The 25731-nt window shown below is 44.1% G+C and overlaps 1 protein-coding gene across 1 annotated transcript in view; it reads right to left on the bottom strand.

Moving 5' to 3' along the window:
• Positions 1-24744, bottom strand: part of snta1 (syntrophin, alpha 1) — a 29583-nt gene extending 4839 nt beyond the window's left edge. The window contains exons 1-4 of the mRNA XM_035387144.1: positions 24371-24744; positions 18439-18624; positions 2597-2792; positions 643-832 (exon numbers count right to left, since the gene is read on the bottom strand). Coding sequence (XP_035243035.1) covers positions 643-832; positions 2597-2792; positions 18439-18624; positions 24371-24656 — 858 coding nt within the window. The 5' untranslated portion in view covers positions 24657-24744. The remainder of the gene's footprint in view (positions 1-642; positions 833-2596; positions 2793-18438; positions 18625-24370) is intronic.
• Between the last annotated feature and the right edge of the window lie 987 nt (positions 24745-25731).

Raw genomic sequence — 25731 nt, 5'->3', positions numbered from 1 at the left:
TCGCCCCTGTTAGCTGTACGAGGGAGTCAGGATTATGCACGTATTTCAAAAGCAGTATTTTAATAAAGCTGGAATAAACCTGGAATGCTTGAATGCGGTCTGCCATTTGGTTCGGTTCCCTTAATTGTTTATCTAAAGTCATTCTTTGGACGGGGGGAGTCTATCCAAACAGCAGTGCTAAATCAGTTTCTGATTGCGTGTTAATTCGAAACAGGCGATTGTGCCTCTAACCACCCACAGCCATCTATTTTAGCACATCAAAGTGTAAGACATTTGTAGAGACTTTAATACGAACTGCATGTGATTCTGCTTTGTAGTTCCAGGCCCCTAGCTCTCACTGAATACTATGCAAAAACAGGCCCATTCAGATACATGGCTTAGCATTTCCGGTAAATATCTATTTGTATTTCTAACTACTATAATGCAGCGTATATGGCATACACAGTGAATAAAGTCATTGCGTGTTATTGTTCTTGGTGTTACTGTTGTTGGGGTTTTTATTGTTGCCGGTGTTGTGAGCATTCTGCACAACAAGGTTTGCCAGGTAAGCTGAGGTAAGCTTCACTGTAAAGTGCTTTCAGATTGCTAAAGGCACAATATAGAAATGAAGCCTGTTATTATTATTACTATTATTGTTATTACCTGTTCGGCTAGCCAGCCCACATGTTTCACCTCCTTTCCGTCCTGTAAACTCTTCATCTCCTCTTTGACTTTGGGGAGGAGAGCAGCTGCCCCCGACTGGATTTCATTGTACCAGGACAGCGCCACGGCCGGGTCCTTGGCCCGCAGGAACACGCAGGACTTCCTGTCCGCCGAAATCACCTCAAAGTACCTGCAGAGAGGCGGAGAGGAAGGACCCCACACCGTATCACGGCACTCACTTAGCATAGCATCCGTGACATCTGTCAAAAATATCTATTTCGGCTTATGAATAAGAAGGGACAGGGACAGGCTCGTGTGTATATACATACATGCAATTAAATGCAAAATTACTGGGACACTTGCACAATTTGTGTTGTTTTGGCTCTGTATTGAGTGTAAAAATGGCTGCAACTCCTACACAGATCACCCAATAAGGATGTAAATACGCTCAAGTTAAACCCAAAGTCTGCATTTTAATCACATATGCATTGTTTTAAATCCAATGTCTATTCAAAAATGACTCACTGCAACAGGCTAGAACCTTGTTTTCATTTCATAACGTAATGTTATGGTTTAGCCACATGGGGTTTTCAACCAAATGTTTTCATTTCAGAATAACGGGACATTTACATTTACAGAGCTGGATGAGTTTTCAATCTGTGTATAAAAAAGAGGTGGTTTTATGTGGAGGGGGAAAGACATTTGAAATAAATCTCATGGAGGCTGTTTTGTTGGACATGTGAAGGAGTAGCCTTCACTGCAGAGACAGGACATGACATTTTTGTTTTCTCTAGATATTCTCATTTAAAACTGTCTGTATAATAAGCTTTAATCACCATTTTCATGAACTGACTGCTGGATTAAATGTGCATCGTGTCTTGCAGGTAATTGATTGATTGGACTGTTTCCAGGTGTGTCTCATTGTGGGTCTATTTGTGTGGATTAATAGGGGGTGATCTTTTTTCAACTAAGTTTGGGAAATATGCTAGTAAATCGTTTGCAAATTTCTTTCTAAAGGGTCCAAATAATTTAGATGTAAATGTCCTACAACTTTGTTAAGTGTCAGTGCCTGCATGTCTGGCTAGTGTGTAAATAAACACACTATTCATATTTGTTTGAGCCCTGGAAATAAAATATAAAAAACCTTTGGTTGTCCAAAGAATCGGCCAGCTGTGTGACAGGATACATTAAGAATTTATGAGTTTGTGTGGGACCAGACCAGACACAATCCAAAACAATTGCCTCTGGGTTTGCTGTAAATCACATAAGTAAAAAAGTTGGAAACTAGACCTAGAGTTAGACTTAAAAGTAAATATGCGCTATCATAAACAAAGGGACAATTATCTGCCTCCCCCGTTTGTAACTCCTTGGCAACCACTGATGTATATTTACCTACTTGAACATGGGACTTATTTTCAGAACAATATTGTTAGTGTGAACTGGAGAACGGTTCATAATTGATACTTGTTACACTGGCGTTTGTGACACTTTGTGTGGGACTAAGCGAAATGTCAGCCATTCCGGAGCGCGCGCGGCGTTCTGACTGGGGGCCGGCCTCGCATTGTGTTCCTGTGCGTCTCCGCAGAGCGAGTCCGTCCTCCCCCGCGCTCCCCGGAGGACTTCGGCTCGAGCCGCACGAGCTCGGAAAATGGGAAATGCGTGGAAATAACAAGGCCGGTTCGATCCTTCCCAAAATGCACCGCACCTTTTCCCTGGAAGAGGGAGACTCTCTGGGAGCTCCTATAGAACTGCTGACTTCCTTTAATACCTTTTTGCATGGCTAGCCATTGGCTGGCTATCATCCAAGCGTATGATCCTTGCACACCTATATTGTAGTCCTGGACTGTCCTTACATACAGTTCTTCTAGGGGTGTGGTCAAATTAGCACAGGCCCTTACAGTCTTAAGGAGTCCTATGAAGGATTGGCCTGATGTTACCAGTTTAGGGGACCTACCTGTTCTCAGTGTCCGGGGGGCACTGCTTCCTGGTGACCTGACACATCTTCAGAGGGATGGCCCGGTTCTCCTTCAGCTCCGTGGGCGAATTGGCCGAGCCCTGTTTCTGGGGCGACGCGGCCGGGGAGTCCCAGGGCATAGCGCCCCCGGGCGAGGCATTCTTAAAGTAGGCCGACATCTCCTTAATGTATTTCACTGGCGGGAGAGAGGAAGAAGAGGGAAAGAGAGTCAGTGTGCGGTGGCCTCTGTTTAGTCTAAAATGTGTTTACCAGGCCCAGGCCTTCCTGAAGCCCAGGAGTCTGAGACCGAAGGAGTTTCACACAGCTGCACACATCTGTTTATACAGCCGCACACAGCTGCGTGACAGACTAGAGCCGAGCTGCTGGCGGCGTATCCTGCTAACGCGCTCTTCCAGCGCGTGGAAGAGTCCCACGGCCCGGCATGAAATCCGGGCCGCGCCGGCGTTGACTGACATCAGCAGCCAGGCGGCGAAGCATAATTTGCCATCGCGTCGGCCAGGGAGGGAGAGTTAAACTTGGCGGGGCTGTCATCATCTCATCGCGCAAGAGCCTGACGCTCGTCTGCTGAGTGAAGACCACCCCTCACTGCTCGGCTCATGTGGAAAAGAAGCAGCGGCTATCCCCACACGCTTCAGAGGAGAACATTCATTCCCATTCGTTTCCCTTGAACGGATGCCCTCATCCAGAGATACATTTTTCCATGCTATCTATTTACACAGCTGGATATTTCACTGAGGCAATGCAGGCTAAAGAGTAAGTGAACACAGGGCAGAAAACTGCTGTTGCAGCACTTCCTATTGGTTAAAAATTTCAACTAGGTGGTACTACTGGTCACACCTTAATCAGCGATGTCCAAGTAGGAATTTTCCATTGATCGCTGAGGAAAAAACTTGCAATGACATCACTAATTGGGTGTGGCTCACAGTGCAATCAGGTCGAAAATTTTTAGCCAACAGACAGCGCTACATGAGCGGTTTTCTGCCCTGTGTCGACTTACTCTCGAAGTACCTCACTGACAGGGCAATGCCTCTGAACCCCCGCTGGGAATGAAACCCGCAACCTTGAGTAATAAGTTCAGTTCTCTAACTGCCATACTACACTGCAATTGCTGAAGGTTGTACAAGAGGAACTCAACCCCACGCTTGTCCCGGGTGTTAGCGCAAATGCTTACCCTTTGAGCTCTTCCAGAACAAACACTCGTCTGGGCTTATCTGAACAAGATGAGACTGCACGCAAAACCGGGCAATCCATTTATAGAGAACAATTTAATTGGGGTTAGAAATGGGTTTAGTACATTAGACGTGAGTAATCAGATGAATCTGGTGGCCCCTATAGCAGAGATGAAAGGCGGCAGGGTTAAAATAAGCCACAGGACGCCGCGGGACGCCACAGTATAAATAGCTGTAGGGGACATGTCTCGGGTGTCGACCGCAAGGCGCGAAGTGTCCCTTCTGCCGCAGGACGGGGAGCTTCCTCCGCGACACAAATAGACTTCACGCTCATGATCTGAACCAGAGAGCCGCTACTTTCTGTGCACACCCCCCCCCCCGAACCCTTCCCCCCGGCAGCGATAAGCTCCCAGATGCTCTCTTACACCCCCCCCACCCCTGCATATCGGACATACCTGGGCACAGCATTGGCTTATCTTCAGCAATATGTACATACAGACTATAACTCACTCTCCATACATCAACTGTAGTGCACCCTTAGCATATCTCCCCCGCCAACGAACCGCCGCCTTTGCCGATGTTCGGATGTTTACGGAAAAATATGGCTGGCTTGCACATTGTTTGAGTGCATTTAAAACCCAGCGTGTTCTGAAACACGGTCCGAACAATGCAATTCATTTTTCTGAACACTCAAATATCCATTGGTATTCATAGGGATATATGACTTTGGGGTCTTATCTATTGAGAGTGAATAAAATCCAGTTAAATAAAACTGTCCTAGCGGGAGAGGATGTGTCTTCAACGATTGTCTGACCAACAAGACTGGTCTCAAACGAACCTGAGGGGGGAACAGGAAAAATGCAACCATGCTCGGAGTCAACCCGAACGGGCGTGACTTTTAATAAAATCCAAATGCTGCCGTGAATACCACTCTCTTCCAGCATTAATTTGACGCTAAAAATAGCTGAAAAGCCGTTATTACCTCAGCTTATCTGGCAAACCGGGATGATGGCTTTGTGCAGCCTTTCTATTCTTCCACTGAATCCACCCTCGCTCAGTTCAGAAAGAGGCAGGCAGGCAGGCTTCGCGTCGGCCCTGCAGAAAAGCCGCCAGATTGTGCGTTCCCGACAAATTCCGCCAAATGAAATTAATCAGCGGCCGGTAATGAGCAGCGAGCACACCCGTGAGTCAACACGTACGATAGACGCATAAGCGCGGTGTGCTCGGGAAAACAAGGCCAACGCGGGTTTTTTCTTTTACCATTTATGGAGAACCGTTCCGTGAGATCTGACGTTTGCCATGGAAGCATGTGCGGCAAGCGCTGAGCTTTCAGACTGAAGGCTCGTGTTAGTTCAGACCTTCTCGCCACTCGGTCGGTCGGCCTTTTGTGGAACGGGCAACAGGCATTCAACGGTGTGGTGGTCATTATCCCTCCGGCCTCGGCTGGCAAACACAACGGTCGGACGCCGAGTCAAAGACAACAGCGAGCCATAGCTGAGCCCCCTGCTTCCTCGTTGCCGTGGGAGCAGCCGGAATCTGTTTCATTTGCTACACTGTGACTTTTGAAGCATGCTGTTCAGCTCATAAGCCCTATTAGTTGTGGAATGTCCTTTTACCTCTCTGGCACAAAGTCGCCAGCACACACACACATGCACACACACACACACACGCACACACATACATGAAAAAAACACTAGCATGCACAGACATACAGGCACATCACCAATTCACTCTCTCAAATATGGACAAACACCAGGCACAAACAGACACACACAAAATACACAAACACCTCATATCACATGAATACGAGCATATTTCACAAACAAAAGCATGTGCCCACGGAGAGAGACAGCGAGACAGCGAGAAATAGGGGGGGATTGGGGGTGGGAGGAGTGAGAGAGAGAGATGCACAAAAATTCAATTTGTCTGCTTTGTTTGGCAACACCATGTGTTTGTCATTCAAAGGTCACTTTAATTGAATTAACAGACAGATATTTGAGGTGTGTGTGTGAGTGTGTGTGTGTGTGTGTGCGTGTGTGTGCACTCATGTGCGTGTGCATATGTGTATGTGTGTGTGTGTGTGTGTGCGCACTCTTCAATCAGTTGCCTGGCTCTGACCTTATGATAGAAAACCAGTATCCAATGTGGTTGATCCTGTTGTCGAGATTCACTCCACTGAAAGCTGTTTTTTTAATTTTTTTTTTATAAAAGCTGTTTCTATTAAAACCGTGGAAAACAGCCATCAAAGGGAAACATCAAAAAATGAATAACACCCCAGACAAGCAGGCACACCCAGACACAGCACCTCATTCTGCACTAGACGGCTATGCATAATGTGTCACAAGTGTTAATTAAAAGCTTAACCGAGTATGAAATGCAAGTAAATTCTTCTGAAGGAAAAAATAAGGTTGTTAGACGAATAAATTTTACTTTCTGATCTCAACTTTTTAATTATTTCAGCTCTGGATACACCAGCTGAATTACTGCAGGGTGAGGAACGTCTCCATTTTTCAAGATAGTTTACTTTTAACAACGGAAAGTTTTTACACGCTCTTCATGCAATCTGAAGGAAGTTTTGAACATAATTTTGGAAAGACGTCAAACCACTAATGCCTTGATTGTAAAAATAAATAAATCTTACTGCAGTCTCATTTAATAAAACTTGGCAGTATGAAATCAAATGCCTCTATTCAATCCAAAAATAATGGCCTCTGTGCTACACTTTGAGTGTTGAATTTTAGAAAGTTAGAGCCTGGCAGCCGCTGACGTGAGCAAACGCCCATGAAACAACGGGAAAATAAAGACCTGCTGAAGTCTGCCGCTCCGAGGCAGGGACAAAGGGCACTGCAGCTGAGCCGAAGTGGGGAACACAGAGCACAGATGGAGCCTGGAGGTTAGCAGACGGCCGTTTTCACGCAAGGACCGTCGGATCGACGCTCGAGAAGCCGGGCGGCCAGCTGCAAACCCGCGGTTTGAGGGCGTTTGCATCCGCCTGCTCCAAAACCAAACTGACACGCTCGTGGAGGAGAGGTTGGGGGGGGGGGGGGGGAGTCGTGATTTAATTGAGCCGTTTTCTTTTGTCAGCTAATCCTCCGGGAGCCTGACAGGAATGCACAAACTGGACTGTCTTTGAGCACGGAGTATATCTAATCCCGGAGGCCACGGTTCTCCTGCGTAAAACGTCAAAGCCTCAAAACAGGGTGGATCGCTGAATTTACACACAGTGTGCAGCGAGGCGTCACACCGAGATGCGGGAGCGAACCCGTTCCTTCTCTTTCTGTGAGCGAAGGACGGCTGTTGAAGACAATCCGGCTGTATCTCCAGTCTGTCATTCAAAGGCACACATAATTCGACCAAGCTTAACGAACAGGGACTACTGCCCATTAAAATGAAACCAAACAGCATTTAAAAAAAGGAAAAAGACTGCATCCTATTACCACTCTTAAAAAAAGTCTAAAAAAGAGCCAATTTCATTAGAAAGGTTCTCTGGCAGAAATATTTTCTGCTTCTGATTAGGGTGCGCCCTTGCCATGCTAACTCATGCCGTGTATGTGTTTCTGGCTAGCAATAAGGTGCACATTGTAAGCGTCAAATACATATGTACAATAGGGCTTCCATCTATTAATGATTGGTCAGAAGACCCATGGGCTCCTTGAGTGTAATGAATTCAATCTAGGAGATTTTTTGCTGTTATTGAAGAATACATTTTGTGATTTAAAAAAAAAAAAAAAAAAAAAACATCTGCGGTTTGGGTCTCTTGTTTTAATTAAGCTACTGCAGTCATGTGCTTTGACAAATATAAAATCCTACACATATTTACGAGTATCTGATTGGTTGATGGACGGGCCGTGTTAGGATTTGAGCAAAGCAGAAGAATCGCAAAACATACTATTGCTGCCTTCAGTTATCTCAGTTGTGCATGTGAATCTGTGCGTTGTGTATCTGTGGACATTAACACAGCATAAGCATTTTACCAGTGCTGCCCCAAAGTCTGGCATATTGAAACACTAGATGATGGATACTGTTACAAAATGTCAACTTCATTATGAATGAAAAGTCACTCTAAGTGTAAAAATAAATCTATTTGAATGAAGCAACACAACAATGGTGTGAGATGTGGAAAAAAATGGTTAAAAAATAAATTAAATTAAAAATTAAAAAATAAACATGACCCTGGGATTCAAGCAAATGCAACCACAGGCGGAAAACCCAAGTTCAGAAAGTAAAAGTCCTACAGTATTTTGCACCAATCACTTAGATTTGCAAATTTGCACAATACTTCAGCCAGGAGGTAGGACTAATTAGTGAAATCAGCTAGCTGAGTTCATGGGTGGAAGAAACGCATGGCAGGACTTTTACTTTCAGACCCCTAGATGTTCCAGCTCCGAACGCAACCATTGACTGTCATATAACACTGGCTAGAAATTGGTAGTACCAAACAGATTGCATGAAATATAAGAAAAATCCAGTCTCACAGAAACTTCTCTCTTTTCAGACACTCTAGAGATTCTGGGTTTGAGATTACCTAAAACATAACAACAGAAGGCTATGAAGTACCCCCTCCAGAAGAGAAAAAGAATACAAGGTGACAAATCTTGTTTTCAGACCAGGAGCTCAGGGGGATATTTCATAAAACAGGATTATTGCATTACCTGGATAACTGTGCACAGTAAAACCTGGAACGGCTCTTTTTACTCCAGGCCATGTTCCAGATTTGGGAGCGTTCCGGGTCTTACTCAGTGCAGTTATCCAGCTAACTCTGTGATAAAGGGCCCAGCAATGACATTTATCACCTTTCACTTGATTAGATTGTATTGTATGCCTGTCATTTACAGTGGCTGGCAAAGCAGACACACAGAATATTGTCTATGATATACTTTTGTGTGTTTTCTAAAAAAAAATGGTCTGTTAAAAATGGAAAGCAATCAATTCATCGGAGTTGAATCGCTTGATGTGAGTCACTCAGAGCTTAACACATACAAGTAAGGGGGCTTCATGCCAGTGACTGAAAGAAAAACGTCTTCCAAAGCCAAACACATTTTCCAAACACAAGAATAGCGACAACAGCAAATTTAATTTCTGACTCCCTAATTATATTGCCATGCAACAGAGTGTCTGCCAGTTTTAATCTGACAATACAACTCTTTGGCTGCTACTTTTCCTTTTACAGGCTTGTCACTTCAATGAAGGCAGAATTCTGAGTAACCCAATCTTGGGGTTATGCACTATAAAAATCCATAGGACAATCTATAAATGGAGAACAGAGTTCAAGAGGAGGCAGGTTTCTCCAAAAGACCAAATGGCTTTATGAATGTTTTCTGTATGAACATGCTTAGGCATTAAGAATTGCTAGATGAGCAAAATAAAATAGCAATGTGGAGAAAGAAGTATTAGAATCACATCTGCCTTCAGGCAGAAAACTATAAATGGATACTGGACTCAAGGATATCACACAGAGAGATACTGTATCAGTTCCCAGGTTAACTGACCTTCGCTGACCAGCTGAGTCAACAATAACATTATGTAACCCTCCAAAACAGACAGGTGGGCATTTTAGTTTAAAAATGTCCCAGACTATTTATAAAGGAACGCTGCAATGCCTGTCTTGAGACCAAATCTCTATCCCAGTCAAGTAAGAGCTCAGGTTAGTCAGTGGTGGTCACTGTATAGCACAGGTGTGGACTCATGTTGTAGGATCAAATCCCAGACTGTTGCAGGTTCAAATCCCAGCACCCTTGAATTTCCTCATTAAACATTGCTGATTAGAGCTGTATAAAAAGACAGCATGAAAAAGATGCGCAAGTCACTACGGATAAGGGAACCAGCTGAACAAATAAACAATGCAATGCAACAATCCCGTTGCATAGTGAATACATCAAAACAAAATGGTGCAGAAGACGAGCAGGTTTGATGACAAGAGGGGGCAGCCCCACTCTGGCGGTAAAGCACTGCGAGGGATGCAGCCTACCGCAAATTAATCAGGCGGTAACTTCGCTGGGAGTGGCTTGCAGAGAATGAATCTGAATGAATGGGTTTGCCAGACCTCAGAGAATCCTTTTTTTTTTTTTACAAGACAGGCCCTGCAGTAAATCTTGGCAGTGTCGCAGTTGTGAATTTGGCCTCCGGGGAGACCCCGATTGCCCCCACCCTCCCGTGGGCCTGGGAAAAGGAGAGCTGGGGTAAGCGGCATTGCAGTAGGGCCCAAACACCCATGATTCCCAGCCTTCCTTTGTCTGCGAGGGGCCTCCCGGTCTGGCAGGGGTGGGTGAGTGGGGGGGGGTGGGTTCTCAAATACTTGCCTGCCGTCACCTGTTGCTTCAGTGACGGAAGTTTGGCAGGAGCCTAAGTGGATTTTTTTTTTTGCGGGGGGGGGGCAGGGGAACTGGGAAGGCAGAGAGGGGCAAAGGGAGGGTATGAGGGGGAGGGGGAGGGGGCACTGTGGAGGGCAGGGTCAGCAGGGAGTTGTGGCTCAAGGTTGTTCCCGCTTTAGCAAATTATCTGCTGGCTTGCAGCTCCTTTGGTTGGGTAAACAGACAGTTTTTGTGCAGACAATGTAATGCGTATGGAAGCATGTATACACACAGACACACACATACGCATGCACAAACACATACACACACATGCATGTACACATGTGTATGTATACATATGTGTGCGCTCACACGCACACACCAATATGCTCACAATCATTTAAGTCTCAAAAAAAATTTCAACCTGTTTTTTGTTGTTTTTTTTACACTAATACACTTAAGTAAATGACCAATAATCGAACAAATTGTAATCGGGGGCCACTTATTCATTTTTTTCAGAACAATCCTGTTCAGTGATCCACTTCAGAGATCTTTAGCATCTTTTATGAAATATTATTCATTATCATCCTCCTTTATGTCAATCACTGTTGACTTTTCCACACTGCATTCTTCAGCATTAGTGCTAAGGTATCATGTGTACTGACAAAATTTCCTTAATGATGCAAATAATTTTGATTAATGCTCATCTTTGTACACAGTAAAATGTCCAGTGTTAATTCAACACTTAACATTTCGTTCCACATTCCAGAGACCAAATGTTATCTGTTAAGAGTTGCATAAACACTGTTAGAGCTGAATTAACATTGGACATTTTACTGTGTATCAGTGATGACATGGAGCGTATTACAACTGGTTTGATGTTCAATCAGTTTGCAGTCAGACTGCAACTAAAACTTTACGAAAAACTGAGCCACTGATTGGTAATTTCACTCTAATGGGTTTGTATATGTGTTGCAACATTTCACATTTGGGAATATAAAGGTTACAAATTGAATAACAACATTTCACTTTTTAAAGTCAGTATATAATAAAAATAATTTTGCCCTTACATAATAAAAAGTCAAGTGTAGATCTTTTACAAAAGAGAAGAAATGTAAATAACCAAAAGAAAAATGCATATGAACTACTGTATCACTTTAGACAGACAGACAGACATTTTTAGTGCTTTCCTTGTGATGCCTTCAGAAGTTAAACTTGAGGTAATAAGTTAGCTTGAGGTCAAAATGCTGACAATGCACCATACAGTTCGCTCGAAATCGGGAACAGAGAAGCAGGCTAATCGATCAACCTTTCAGATATTACATTTTGGACAAGATTGAACTGCTTTATTTCGAACAAATTCACAACAAAACAAGTTGAAAGTAATTTTTGTCAGTCCGAAATAAATGAAAACCTTTTTTCCCCTCAGTTGAAAGTGACACGATACAAAGTTTGCGGTGTTTTCTATAAGATGAAGAACTGTGAAATATTTCTATGGCTCTCAGTAATATATCTCTCAGGACCTTGGTTTGTGAAACAGAAGATCATAAACCACTTTCTTCACTTCCATTCACATGATATATTGAAAGGAAGTAACCTCACATAGAGTATGAGCTAAAAATACTTTTTTAAGTACCTCCAGGTTCCACATAGTTCATGTAAGTTCTTGGGCCCTTGCAGGAGTGGGCACTGGCATCCACTGTTAAATAGAATTAGAATTAGAATAACTAAAAAAAAAATGTACAATCAGAAAACAGTGTTCAGTTGACCCTGCCACACAAAACTCTGAACCAGACTTAAAATCACGGCCACATTAGCATCCTAGGGAACAAGCAAAGCGTAACACTGATGGCAGACTAAGAGTGGCAGTAAACTACATTTCCCATTACACTAAGCTAAAATATCAGAGCAAACCCCTCTGACATATGCTTCCTTGATCTTTAATGCCACAGTGCACACTGTCATGTCAGTCTATCCACTGTAGCAATGCAGCGAACACTACCGCCCTCCCTCGCTCTACGCTACTTAATTCTATCCTCTCCAGTTCCGTAGTACACACTACCATCGTACCAAGCGCTATCCTACTCGCTCCTTTCTGAAAGTACACTAGCGCCTAATCTCATAGTGCCATCCACTGACACCATTAACTGCACAGAACTGTGCTCGCCCACTCTAAAGTACACACTTCCGCCTCCCTTACACTAAAAATTAACACCTATAATCCTATTTCTCTGAACTAAATATTTCCATCCCCTTACTTATCCTGAAGTACATTCTTCTGGCCCCTTACCCTGAAGTACACACTTCCATCCTCCCTCAATCTGAAGTACAAGCTCCCATACTTTCTTACTCTTAAGTACATGCTCCCACACATTCTCACTCATGTACACACTTCTATCCCCTTTCACTGTAACTGACACTATTATCCTTCCTTATTGTTAAATACACACTACAGCCCTCTGTCACCCTTTGCCACACAATACTGTCCTCTCTAAGCCTGCAGTACACACTAACATCTTCCCTCAGCCAATAAATACATGCTGTAATCCCCTATTCCTCCTCACACCCACCCAGTGTCTAGAGAATGTTTCCTGGCTTGTCTCATCCAAGGGAGTGTAACGTTTAGGACATATATGACTCTAGTTCCAAATATATCTGGGTGGAGTTTCCCCCTGCTTGTTTTCTAATCTCCTCCTGACATAAACTAAAGTCATGAATACCGTGAGCACAATGAACAAGACTTAGTCACGTATTTGTAAGCCTGACAGTGAAACAAAATGCACTCATTAAAAATGAATAAATCTGTTATAGTAGCAAATAAACCATAAAGAGATGGTGATCATCCGGTTATCCACAGATTTCAGCATTGCAACCAGAAGGTTGCACTGTGAAATCCCATATTAAGAAATACCCATCTAAACAAACTACTAAATTCAACATATTTCTGTAAAAATTGCCAGCCGTAGAAATGAATCCCATTACATGTGAGCTATGCAACTTGTCTTGGGGGATTAATACTGTACGTCCCTCTGTTTGTCCTGCTTGCTTTCATTTTATTTTATTTTTCTATGCGGTTAAACCTTTGAGTATGCGCGTTAAACAGCAGTCACTAGCGATGTCTGCTCCTGAAAAGTTGCCCTAAGCGAATCCAAAGCCATCGTGCAATTATGGAGCTCTCCTCCCTTGTTCCGACTAATTTAACAGCACGAGCTGAGCCAAGCCACGCAGTGTTCGATAGCAAGCAGCAACCGGGAGCTCCAGTGAATCGAGCGTGGCCGTGCCGCTCTGGAACAGCCACGCTGTATTCGAACGGCTGGGGAGGAAGCCATAGGAGTGCCCTGGAGCTGCCACGCTCGCTCACATTATCCTCATCATTATCATTACCGGAGGGATGTGTGGGCCTGTCTATTTAGCCGCCCGCTTGCTCTCTACTCTCTATTCTTTTAGGATTTTCCGCACTAGCTGCCATAAAGCTTCAGCAGATCTGAAAATTGCCCACATTAGCCCAATCAATTTTCAAAATTGTCCTCAAATCTGATTTTGCGTTTTCAATCTTTCCAGCCCACCTCTGACCACCGTGGTTACCAGCCACAGTGGACAAGGCAGTCTGCTCGGAAAATGTTTTTTTTTTTTTCTCAGTAAACGAATGCAGAAATCGCATTTATTCACCACTCAGTACATTTAACTCTGGAAATACTGACATTTGGTTTAATGCTAATTTGAACTTAAGTCTAGGAATACTTCTTCGTTGGTGATTCTATACCGCAAAGCTGCTGTGAATGTAATCTCTTCTTCCCTGCATTTTGCAAAGCTCAGCAGTACCCATAACTACACAAACTTTTCCATTTTGTCATTTGTTAAAACATACTGCGTTTAGCAAAAGAACAACTTCTCCCTTCAGCTAAGAGCAAAAACCAATTATTATTCCACAAATGTGTGTTTTGGGGAGTGAGTGACCTAGCTTTCAAAAGAATAACACGGCATTAAAATAATTTATTCTTGTTCACACATACTTTGCAGAGAATTATCATTTTGTTTGAGGACGTGTGGCACCAAGAATCTGATTCAACAATCAAAACCCCTGTGAGTGACACAGGCTTGTTTGTCAAGCATCACAAAAACTAAAAATGTGAAACCAAAAAATGAACAAACTTGGTTGCCTCAAGTCTTCGTTGTTTACAGCAAGAACACATTACATTTAGATGGAATTAATTCACTCACAAGATTTGACTTGAGCAAATGGAGAAATTTTCCGGGAATGGACAATAGAAGGTTTCAAAGTGCTGTCTGTCTCACTGTGTTGTTCCAGGTGGAATTAGAGGTTGCACTTCCCACAAAAGCTGAACACCCTGATGATTTCAACACAGGATGTTAGGCCTGGTACTCAGCTGGTAAGCGAGAATGAAATACTGTCTGGGGGCTTTTTAAACGTGCTAAAAAATCAGCGTGAATGCATTTTGACGGATCCATACATGTTGGAGCTGGTACTTGGCCACATTAAACGCAAATAGACAGCTCATAAAAATGCACACAGAAACATACAAACGCGTATACACTTCACCTGCTTGCATACACACATGCGATATGTGAAAACCATGCGCACACAAGCACGCACGCATACATACACAAATGTACATACAAACACCTGCACACACAGTCATACTCGCATACACGTGCGCACACATGCATACACACCGCACTAATTCCCAGGAAAGCAGGTTTTGCCGCTGGATCCAGTGTGGATTTATCGGTGAGGCTTATGGGTTTATCAGACTTCCTCGCATTGTTCCCTGGTCCCACCGCGATTCCACTTTGCCACACAGTGAGCTCCTTTCGAGGGAGACGCCCACAGCGAAGCAGCTGCCCCATCATCGCATTCCCTTCCCCACCACACTCTACGTTAGAGCGCAGGCAGAGTCTCCGCTGGCAGTATTCCCACCTGCCGGATTAACCACTAGTGCCATCTTCAGTCCTTCACCATCTATGAAAATCGCTGCACATCATAAGGCCCAAGTACTGGGGGCGACATAGCTCAGGAGGTAAGACCGATTGTCTGGCAGTCGGAGGGTTGCCGGTTCAAACCCCGCCCTGGGCGTGTCGAAGTGTCCTTGAGCAAGACACCTAACCCCTAACCCCTAACTGCTCTGGCGAATGAGAGGCATCAATTGTAAAGCGCTTTGGATAAAAGCGCTATATAAATGCAGTCCATTTACCATTTACTGAATCATCAGGCTTAATGTCCGTCAGTGCCCTGAGGATGTAGTTACCCACAACTGTCCACACAGGCCTTGGTTTCTGGGGAAGGTTGAAGACCTTAAATTCTGGCACTTCGAATAAAAGGACAAGGATTCACAGAATGTCAGTGTGGGGGCGGCCCATTTTCTGCCCGGTCATCTTTTCTCCCTCACAGACGTCCAGGGCAGATTTTCCCACAGAAGTTCCCATGTTCCTGCTTTTGTTTGCGTATTTCTCAACCCAGAGGGGTGACGATGAGGGGGAAATATGTTCTTTCATATATTGTCAATCCTATCCCCTTTCACACGGTACTAATTCCTTCCTACTTGCGGAGATGAACAATGATGCTACTGTTCAAGACGTGGGACAGCAACTCTGGATCACCCCGAAAAATGCAAAGCTTCAACGACTCTGCCAAACAAGATAATTCATGGATATGGCCACTTTTCATCGGATTTGCAACCCTGACCCACCCACCACTTTCCCAAACTGGAAAAGCCCAATGATATTTCTAGGCCTGTATTAGCGCTGGAATGTCCATTTAGGAGACGAGCGTGCCCTCCCCTCCGGAGCACACTCTGCCAGCTGCCTCGTCTTCTCAGTCCGCGGGCCGACAGCTGAGCCGCGCAGCCGCTGTGGGGGAGTGATGACTGCCACTCGCACCTGGCGGCCGCAGAACGCACGCGATCGGGTGAGCAGACGAACCGCTCGAGAACTTAGGCGAGGAAAATCCTGCTGAACGGAACCGTCCCTCTCTGAGTGCCCCTCCCCGATGCAGTCGAGGTGATGGCGGGGCAGTGTAACGGTTAGGGAGCAGGCCTTGTAACTCCTGGGTCATAGGTTTGGATTTCCAGACAGGGTCCTACCGTTGTACGCCTGAGCGAGGTACTTAACCTGAATTAGTTTGGCAAATATCCAGGTGCCTAAATGGATTGTATGTGAAAAATGTAAGCCGTGTTAGTCACTCAGGATAATGGTGGACACTCAAAATCAGAGGCCCCACGTTAGCTGACTTCTGATCCTCAAGATGCCAAAGAAACACCAATGAGTTTTTGTGAAGGTTTACTAAAAAAAAGGTATATTTGCCTCTGAGGGAGCGCTGTCAAGACAGGAGCCAGCGGGGTCAGAGTGTTTGTCCTAAAACACATTCACAACCTCATCAATAAATGTGGCTTCTCCTCGATTCCATTTGTGCGCGCCAAAAGCAACCAAAGACAAAGGCAATGTAGCAGCAAGCCAATTCATTCATCTTTCTTTCTGGCATTCTCTCAGCTGGCTGACTATGAGAGTCCAAGGCTCATCGGAAAACTGCATGGGTCTGGGTCCCATTAATCTGGGAGCTGATATTGGGGTCCAGGTGGATTGACATCAAGCACACACTCCAAACTGGCCACTTTAGATAATTTGGGTACAGAAACATATTGGGTCCACCTGGAGCAGGTCACAATGTCATTATGTGATTTATAGCACATGCAACCTCACTTTTAATCAGTCACATTTTTAATCGCTCTTTTAATCAATGACATTTAAAACTGGCTTTAGCTAATGGCACCGAAATCAGACTAAGAGGAGGCGTGGAACACTTGTTCCTCTCACAACACCTTGCGCATTCCTGCGTCGCCCTCTGTCACGTGACACGTCCTGGTGACACGTTCTGCATTCCACGGAAACCGTTCGACCGTAACAAAACAACATTTGCAAAAACGAAAAAAAAAAAAAAAACTTAGCCACGATACAGACTGGCATGGAAGTCCAAAAAAATTTCTCATCAAAAGACAGAATCCACACCTTCGGCTTGTGTTCCAATTCACTCCCTAAAAAAGTGATGGAATGTTTCCTACACTCCTAGACTGACCATGAAAGCCTCATCAAACATTAGCGCTGACAGGAGCTATCACTCCTCTCGGATTACAGCGTGACGGATGGCCTGTCCAGGCTGGAGGCCGCAGGTGGATGATGGGCACTACAACCACCTTCTTCATCCACTTTTCCATTTGTATAGCTGGAACCAGGCTGGCTCACCGATGCCAGCTTCCATTATGTAGTCTGTCGTACAGGCTGTCGTACTAGCTGCCTGCTAGTATGACTGGTTCTGTTGAGCTGATGCGTTTTATTCTCAGCCTACTAGCATTACTGGTTCTGTTATGCTGTCTTGTTTAAACTGAGCCTGCTAGCATTACTGGTTCTGTTATGCTGTCTTGTTTCAGCTGAGCCTGCTAGCATGACCGGTTCTGTTATCCTGACATGTTACAACCCAGCCCGTAGCATTACTGTTCTTGTTGCATTGACTTCTCTGACTTCAGCTTTGGAGTTGGCCTGCTGAAGAAGCTCAGAGCACAGTCTCGATCTTGGTGGAAAGCCATCCTCAGTGTGACATCACATGTGAGGGCTGGTCACGCGTGATCTCACCAAAAAGCTGTGAATTGCAAAGTTCTCAGTCTGCAAGCTCTTGTTCCACCTCGTGATTTCCTGGTTCTGGCTTTATGGAACGGGTGTTTTAAGGATCCCTTCATCCCTTGTAACCATCTGACCTTCTTTGAACAGACTCTGTATACTCCAGTCACAGCTCATCATTTTGACAGGATGTGTCCCATACGGCCTCATCAGACACCGTAAGCAACACAGTTGAATGAAAATGTTTGAGTGCCTGCCCAGTAACGGAACAAGAAACTTCAAAAAACAAACTGTGAATTTGCACTGGTGACAGTTGGTATCATTACTGCTGCTAGAAAGATTCTTAATGGTTGGAAGAGCCATATCAGACCAGACTTTAGAAAGAGGATACTCCAACCGTCAGAAAGTGCATCATACAAACAGATGTTAGCCAGATAAGGGGGATGGGGCGGTTCTGACTATTTACAACAATTTTTGTCATGCTAAGTCTGAGTTACATGACAAGGATAAAGAACCACAACAAAGGGACATACTATCCTATTAACACCTCAACTTAATTCACTCTTTAAGATTGACATTTTATTTTTGTAATTGTTCAGCAACAATATGTTTGTTAAATGCTGAATTTCACTGAAGGTCAAATGAAAATGATGGAAACATATATAAAAGTTTTTTTTTATTTTATTGTGGACAATCAAAAAAGAGTGGTGTCATGTCTCGCATCTCTCCTTACCTTCTAGAATGACCTCCTTGCCGGTTTTCTTCAGGGCCTGTACGGCCTCGTCGTGTGTCGCCTCCCGCAGGTCGTAGCTGTTCACGGAGAGGATGGCGTCGCCCACATAGAGCGCCTCCGTCTGATCTGCCGCCAGCCCCTTGAAAATCTTGGAGATGAGAATGGGCATTTTGTTCTCCTTGCCCCCTGTGAAGAGACACAAAAGTCATTCTCATCTCAAAAGCAAATTGTCGTTCTCTACTGAAACAATCTGCACTGTTCTCAAACAAATTCTTAAAGAACTACGGAAAAGAGCATTCTTAGGCAGAGTAGTTGGGAGGGTTGACACTATGGCTTTACAGTCCTAGCTTAATGAGAAATCGGGGGATGTTTGTGTAGGAAGGACTGCTTGTGTTGAATAAGGGAGAGCCGTCGTTTGAAGAATGTCTCCCTTCTGTTTTGCTTCAAAGTAGAGTACTCACGCTAATGAGGCCACAAGGATGGGAGGTTTGAAAAAATTAAGTAAAGCCAGGAGAACAGAGTATGAAGAGCACAGAGGAGCGATGTTATCCATCTTGCATGGCCTGTTCTGAAGGGTGCAACAAGGCTGGGCTTTTGCTGAAGTTGAACAGCGTGAGTGCTCGTGCCAAATGTCAATTTTGGCTCATGACATTTCGTTTATTGCATAACAGTAAACAAAGGTCAGGCTGATCCACTCAAAAATGCTGCTGATAGGGCCAGTAAGTTAATGGCCTTCTGAAGCATTCGTAAAGAATGACAAAATTAATTTAGACCTGATTAAATTGGTCAGTGTTCGTCTGCAACTGAGATACTGAGGTTTTGATACGCTCGTGAAAGAAACGTATGTCTTGTTTCAGAAATACCTCATACTCTGGGGTCTCCCTTTACCTTAGCCAAATGCATTTATGTGCTATTTTTGACTACCTGCTAATGTGACATTTACTGATGTTTTGCCTGTTGAGCATGGATCATGACAGCAATGAGATTTTCTCATGACCACAAGAAACCCAAAAAGCTCATGAAGGTTATGAAGACTTTTGTAAAAAAAAACAAAAAAACATTTGTCTTTGAAAGCAAGGCCTGCCTTACACTTGACTTTTTATGCTATGTAATTCTGATTTCTTGACAAATCTGATACATTTCTTTGTCATCACTGTACTAGGCTTTTATGCCAAACCCCTCTTGAAAAACACATGTAAATCTCAACAGGACTTCCTGGTTAAATAAAAATAATATACACCAGAAATCAGATATGAATCTGATTTTTCCAAATCCAATGGAGTTGCTTCTGAGGGTCATCTGGGTGAGATTCCACACACATATAGCACACATTCTCCTCTCACCAACATTCTACTGATAACATCCCATAATAAGCATGCAAGGTTGCCAGGCAGGGCCTAAATGAGAGTAAGTTAGAACTCTGAGAGACTGGGGTTCTCAACGTGACCCTAAAACCACACATCCTCTGACGAGTTTGCCTGGCATTGCTCTCTCCTCCCACAATCAGCTGCTTGTGGGCATGTTTTCTATTTTTAAAACAGCATTCGTTAAATGTCAATGGATCGTATATTCGGGAAATCCCCACAAAGCAATAATTACATAGCCCTCCTAAGAGAACTATGTGGAATAGAGGAATGCATTTTTACATGTAGGATCTTAAATCTGTTCGGTTTACACACAAACACATTTCAGTGCTATGGGAGCTATTTTCAAGAGGTAAAAATCTGCTGGGTAGCAAGAGTGTCAGTGCCAAAAGATCAGTGGGCATTTCCAAACAGTTAATGGAGTGTCTGAATATATTTAAGTGTATTTTTTTTTTTAATTCAATACAACTTACAGGAGAAGCATCTGCCTGATCATAAAGGCAGTTTGATAGAGTAGTGAGCATAAAGAAGCATAAAGAAATCTTTATCTTCCATCAGCCATTAGCCCTCAGGCTCCAATGTGTGGACATCATTCTCTCTTTTACAACAGTTGCTATGTATCCCTTAATCTCCTTTCTCTGTGTTATCCTAAAAACAGCTGGCATCTCAGCTCTGAGACTGTGTCGGTCTAGACTTAGCCGCTAATCGGCTCAGACCCTGGCCGGCCAGCTTCAGCCTGTCTGATCAATAGCCGTGAAAGTAGTCACCAGGCGGTCCATCCACTTCCCCAAAAAGCACGCTTGCTTGCACAAGTGATGGAGAGCAGAGGAGAGAGTTGAGACCAGATGAGACACCTGCATACAGTTTTCAGAAGATACCTGGCAATGAAGACACCAGCCCCCAGTCCTTCTTTGAGCGTAGTCTGATTTTAAGGACAATAACTTCTGAACAACAACATGGGACAGTCACCTTTCTGTAGTTCCAGGTTTTACAAGAAACACGTGAACATAGCCAGTGAAACCCACCGTTGGCTTCCAGTCTGCACAATGGAATGGATTTACAGTCATTTTCTCAAAAGATTTTAGAGTGAAGCTCACTTCAGCCACCACCAACTTTTCGCACACACCTGGGTGATGCAAGGCAGCCATTTTGTGCCAAAACAATCAGCAAGGCTGAGGTGGAAAGCCAGGCATTATTAAGCCACATAAGCTGGAGGATGATGAAGCGGCCAGATCCAATTTGGGAACTTGGCCAGGACACCTGGGAACCCTGTACTCAAGTGCCATGGGATATTTAATGACCCTGGTAAGTCTGGACGTTGATTTAACATCCTATCCAAAAGAAACTATTGTGCTTCCAGCAACACCTAGAGTGGCCAAAACTGCTATGCATTTGAAGTGTTATTTCAATACCTGTTGCAAGCCTCTATCAAGAGAAAAAGACTGGGTAAGTATTATTAAGGTTCTGCATATACAATCTCCCGATTCTACATCTAAGTCCATTAGCCATAACTATGCACGGTCATCCAGGACCACGTTACTTCAACATTGCGATTTCTAATGTAAAATAGCATGCTATGAGGCTCCGGCCTCTACAATAAACACAAGCCCCGTTTTCATTTCAATCTGCATTCTAATGGTTTCCGTCCCTCTCCACCTCTCCGCCATTGCCCACCAATGGCTGATGTGAGGGGAAGAAGCCCCCCTCCTTCCTGAGTACGCTCCCTAAAATAAACAGCAGCAGGCTGCTTTGCCCCCATTAGGGAGCTTTTATTGTTTCATCGTGGGCCAGTTGCTGACAGCGTCCTGGCAGCCACATGTCAGCTGTTCCCATAGAGGTGTCGGCTGGACAAGCTGGTGGAACTCACCTGAGAGCCTGGTGACCACCACTGCACAGCCCAGGCACACTCATACACACAAACACACACTCACACACACACACACACTCACACACTCCCTCACTCACACACACTCACTCACTCACACACACGTACACACACTCACTCACTCATACACACACACACACACACTTAAACACACACACACACACACTCACTCACTCACTCACTCACTCACTCACTCACACTCACACACACACACACACACACACACACACTCACTCACTCACTCACTCTCTCTCACACACACACACACACACACACACTCGCACACACTCACTCACCTCCCCCCCCACACACACACACACACACATGCATACTCACCCACACACACACACAAATGCACGCTACAGTGCTGCAAAACTCACATGTACATATCAGTCTAACAATGGTGGTTTATTAAGAATTTTGTCACTTTTCCCCCAAGTTTCACCATACGGTGCATATCAATGACCAATGCACTGCATAAGTCAGAATTGGTGTCTGGGAATACTCCTGCCTCCTGCTCCCAGGGACGAGCAGAGCAATCTCAAACAGCGCAGGTGCAAAAGGCCTCCAGTGTTAGGAGTCTGCAGTGAAGCCCTGCAAGATCCAAGCAATCCCTGTAGAGCTCCTGGAGGGGAACGGAAGCCAAGGAGACAAAGCAAGCGTTTATCAAAGAGGGATCCACGGAGCTCGCGGGTGAAGAAGTATGCAGATGTGGAGATTTGAGGGACGGCAAATCCTCACAAGTTCTGTGCAATGCAGGAAGTGAACCAATTCCCTTGCCGTGTTATAATTTGTTCTATCAACATTTGGAAAACGCAAACTTGTCCTGCCTCAGGCAGGGAATAGTTATGTGATTACTGATTGCACTGAGTGTGAATCTGACTTTGAGCCAAAGCTGTGTGATTTTGTTTTGTTTTTTGTTTTGCCTCTGTTTGTGTCTGCATGCATTAATTCTCATACCGAGATTGCAACCAGCTCTGAGGTGATCTACATTGCATTTTGCACCTCTCAGGCAGATGTGGACGGGAAAATTTGACTGTAGAACTCCAACAGAGCCTTTCCACGCATAAATAGCAAGCTGGTCCCACACACTAAAGCAGCCAGCAGGATTTGCAGTATTTCTTTTTGTTTGTTTTCACCGTACAGAGCCAACACACCAGCTGGGGGGGAGTTAGCAGCATGTTCAACTGCTTTGATTCTGCTTTTTGATCAATTAAGTGCTGAGTAACAACAAAAAAACAGTGCACACTTCCCTGTCCAGGGTAACGTTAGCCAGCCCTGTATTATGTCAATTTCTATCCACAATCAAAATCAATTGAACAGTGGTCTAGACACAGGACCATTCATCTCCTTGCTTCAAGGGGTGCATTCTCGTAGTACAGTGCAATACTGCACTGCATTATTAATATATACGGCCTTCAATCCTGTGATCTGAAAGTGCTTTACAGTGGAGGGTGATTTCACCTCAGGCAACGCCAGTGTGCGGCCCCCACCTGGGCATCACCCGCATGGCAACAGCAAGAGCACCGTAAGCTGTATTTAAAATAGACCCCTTCCCATTTGATAATACACTACCATGCATGGGACACTTGTTCTCTGTTTAATTAATTAATTTATTTCTTTAAATACACAAAGGCTTCATGGCGCTTCATCGATTTGGTCTCGCTGTACCATGGCAACAATTTGTGCTTCACATTGAAACAGTTCACTTCAGCTTGTTCAATGACATTAAGAAAAAGTAATATATTACAGTGAACAAGTGCGGCGTTGAACAAACTGCTGAATCACAGAAAGCACACTTCACTTTCAAAGTTTATGTTGAGAGGGCTGAACCCTATATAAACTGTTTACATGTGTAATCCAGGGGTCCAATATATGATATATACTATTACCTGACCTGCCGTTTGTTTACCAAATTTACAAAGTAAGCGCAGACATTCAATCAAACAACTAATAAAATGTATCTGTTAAAGCACATTTTCAATTATGTTGTCTGAAACTGCTCAAAAGTGTTTTCCTTACGGGTTTTCTAAAAACTTGGAAACCCTGAGAAATTCGACTCCATTAGCATGAAAATAACCTGCATGAATAACAAATACCAGAAGATTTGTCGCTAGATAAAATGGCACGAATTAATGTGATTAGACCTTCCTGTTTGGTTCTGTGACATTTTGTTGTTTCAATTGTGCCAACACGAACAGACATTGACAACCCAGTGTAATGAATTGCAGTTGAACCGACGTATTAAAACGCGCCGTGAATAATACAGTGACCTTTGGAGAAAATTAATATCTGCAGGCGCATGCACTTTATAAGCATTGTTACGTTGCCGTTGTTTGCGTGTTATTGTAGAGCTGCAAAGCGATTCTAATTTTATCTTGAGAAACTAGCTACTGAACACCTGTGAGCGACGGGGACACACGTTTACTATAATCTATGAAGAACTTGAAAGTGTAACCATCAGGGAAAACACGCTTTGTTAACGCTTTGACAATGATTCATTTAGATGACTAAGATGAGTTAAGTAATGCAAGCAGTATAGTAGTCTGCCGAACCTCAGCTCTTCTAAAACTTACGATTCTGTTGGTAATGTAATTTAACACCCACCTTTGTGAATAAATAACCTATCGAACAGTTATCAGGTGTTGTAATAAAACCGAGATGCGAGGTCGTTTTTTCTTACCTTTAATACTGATACCAAGTCCTCCAACATCTTGCTTAGTAACTCGTACCGTGCGCTTGACGTTGGTGATCGTTTCGGGAATTGGAGAACTGGAACTCAGGTTCGCTGGGTCCCCGTTGATTGCTCCGGCTTGGTTCGGGTTGGGGTTTGCGGATTCAGCAGTGGTTTCTCCCGGGCTAAGGGTCAGTGTGTCCTCGGTGAGAGAGGCGAGCACACGGATCCAGCGATCCACAGTGAGCCGAAGTTCCAACAGTCCCGTTTTCTGCGCTTTCATCCCGGCAGCCATGTTCAACACATTCCTGGAATAACTCTAGATGGGTTGGCAGTCCTGTGAAGAGATGGGGGTGGAGGGAGGTCTGAGATGCCAGAAGAGACTCAGACCTCTCTCTCTCTCTCTCTCTCTCTCTCTCTCTCTCTCTCTCTCTCTCTCGCTCGCTCGCTCGCTCTCTCTCTCTCTCTCCCTTGAGCTATTGCTTTACTCTTTGTTACCACCTGTAAATCGATTTGTCCTGACGGCCTCCAAACTTTGCACATCATTTTGATTTATTGATTTTAATGTAATTCATTTTAATGTATTAATTAGAATTAAGTTTACAACAGCCATTGATCCTCATCAATAATTTCTAATAATAATAATAATAATAATAATAATAATAATAATCTACATGTTAATTCTTTCTGCAATATAGGGGAGATCATGTGTAGTAGCCGACGTGCCTTAATCAGTTATTCGACTTGTGTGAGCGAAGGGAAGCGTAAGCACCTGGTTTAAGCATTCAAAAAGACGTCGCACTATACTGTAAATGGGCGGGGGTTGTAGACTGCATGACTTGTGAGGAGGGTGATTCGAAATGACAGACGTGAAGGAACTGCAGATTCCCTGGAGGTGAGGACAGAATGCCTAAGGAGATGGGACACTTGTGGGACTGGCAGGCTCTAAACGTTCTGTTTAGGAGCGCATATGGTGCGAGGCACTGGGTTAAATAGCACGCGCTGTGAGGGCCATTTTTAGAATATGCGCTATGAGGCCCTCGGGATTCATCAACACTTACTACCACCAAGGTTCTGTGTCAACGTCAGACAAACACACTTACACACAGCTCTAAAGGAAAGTCACTGGTGTATTTTACAGTGTGTCCTGCCAAACAGCCCATCGTTTATAGTTTAATTTAGACACTGTGGCATGTAGAACTTTTTAAGTTGTATTTGTCATCATATTGTCTATAATTAATTGTACATAATTGTATCTATGCTGTAGTTTTCAGCCATGCTACTTGCGTCTGTATAACGTCTAAAGTTCAGAAGAGCTGCTCTTGGTAAGTGTAGTATTAGTGTACTGGCGCATTCAAATTGTGTGAAAC

This window comes from Anguilla anguilla, chromosome 13, assembly GCF_013347855.1.
Source record: "Anguilla anguilla isolate fAngAng1 chromosome 13, fAngAng1.pri, whole genome shotgun sequence".
Taxonomy (NCBI): Eukaryota; Metazoa; Chordata; class Actinopteri; order Anguilliformes; family Anguillidae; genus Anguilla; species Anguilla anguilla.
The sequence above is the reverse complement of the archived record's forward strand: the minus strand, read 5'-3'. Positions and strand labels throughout refer to the sequence as shown.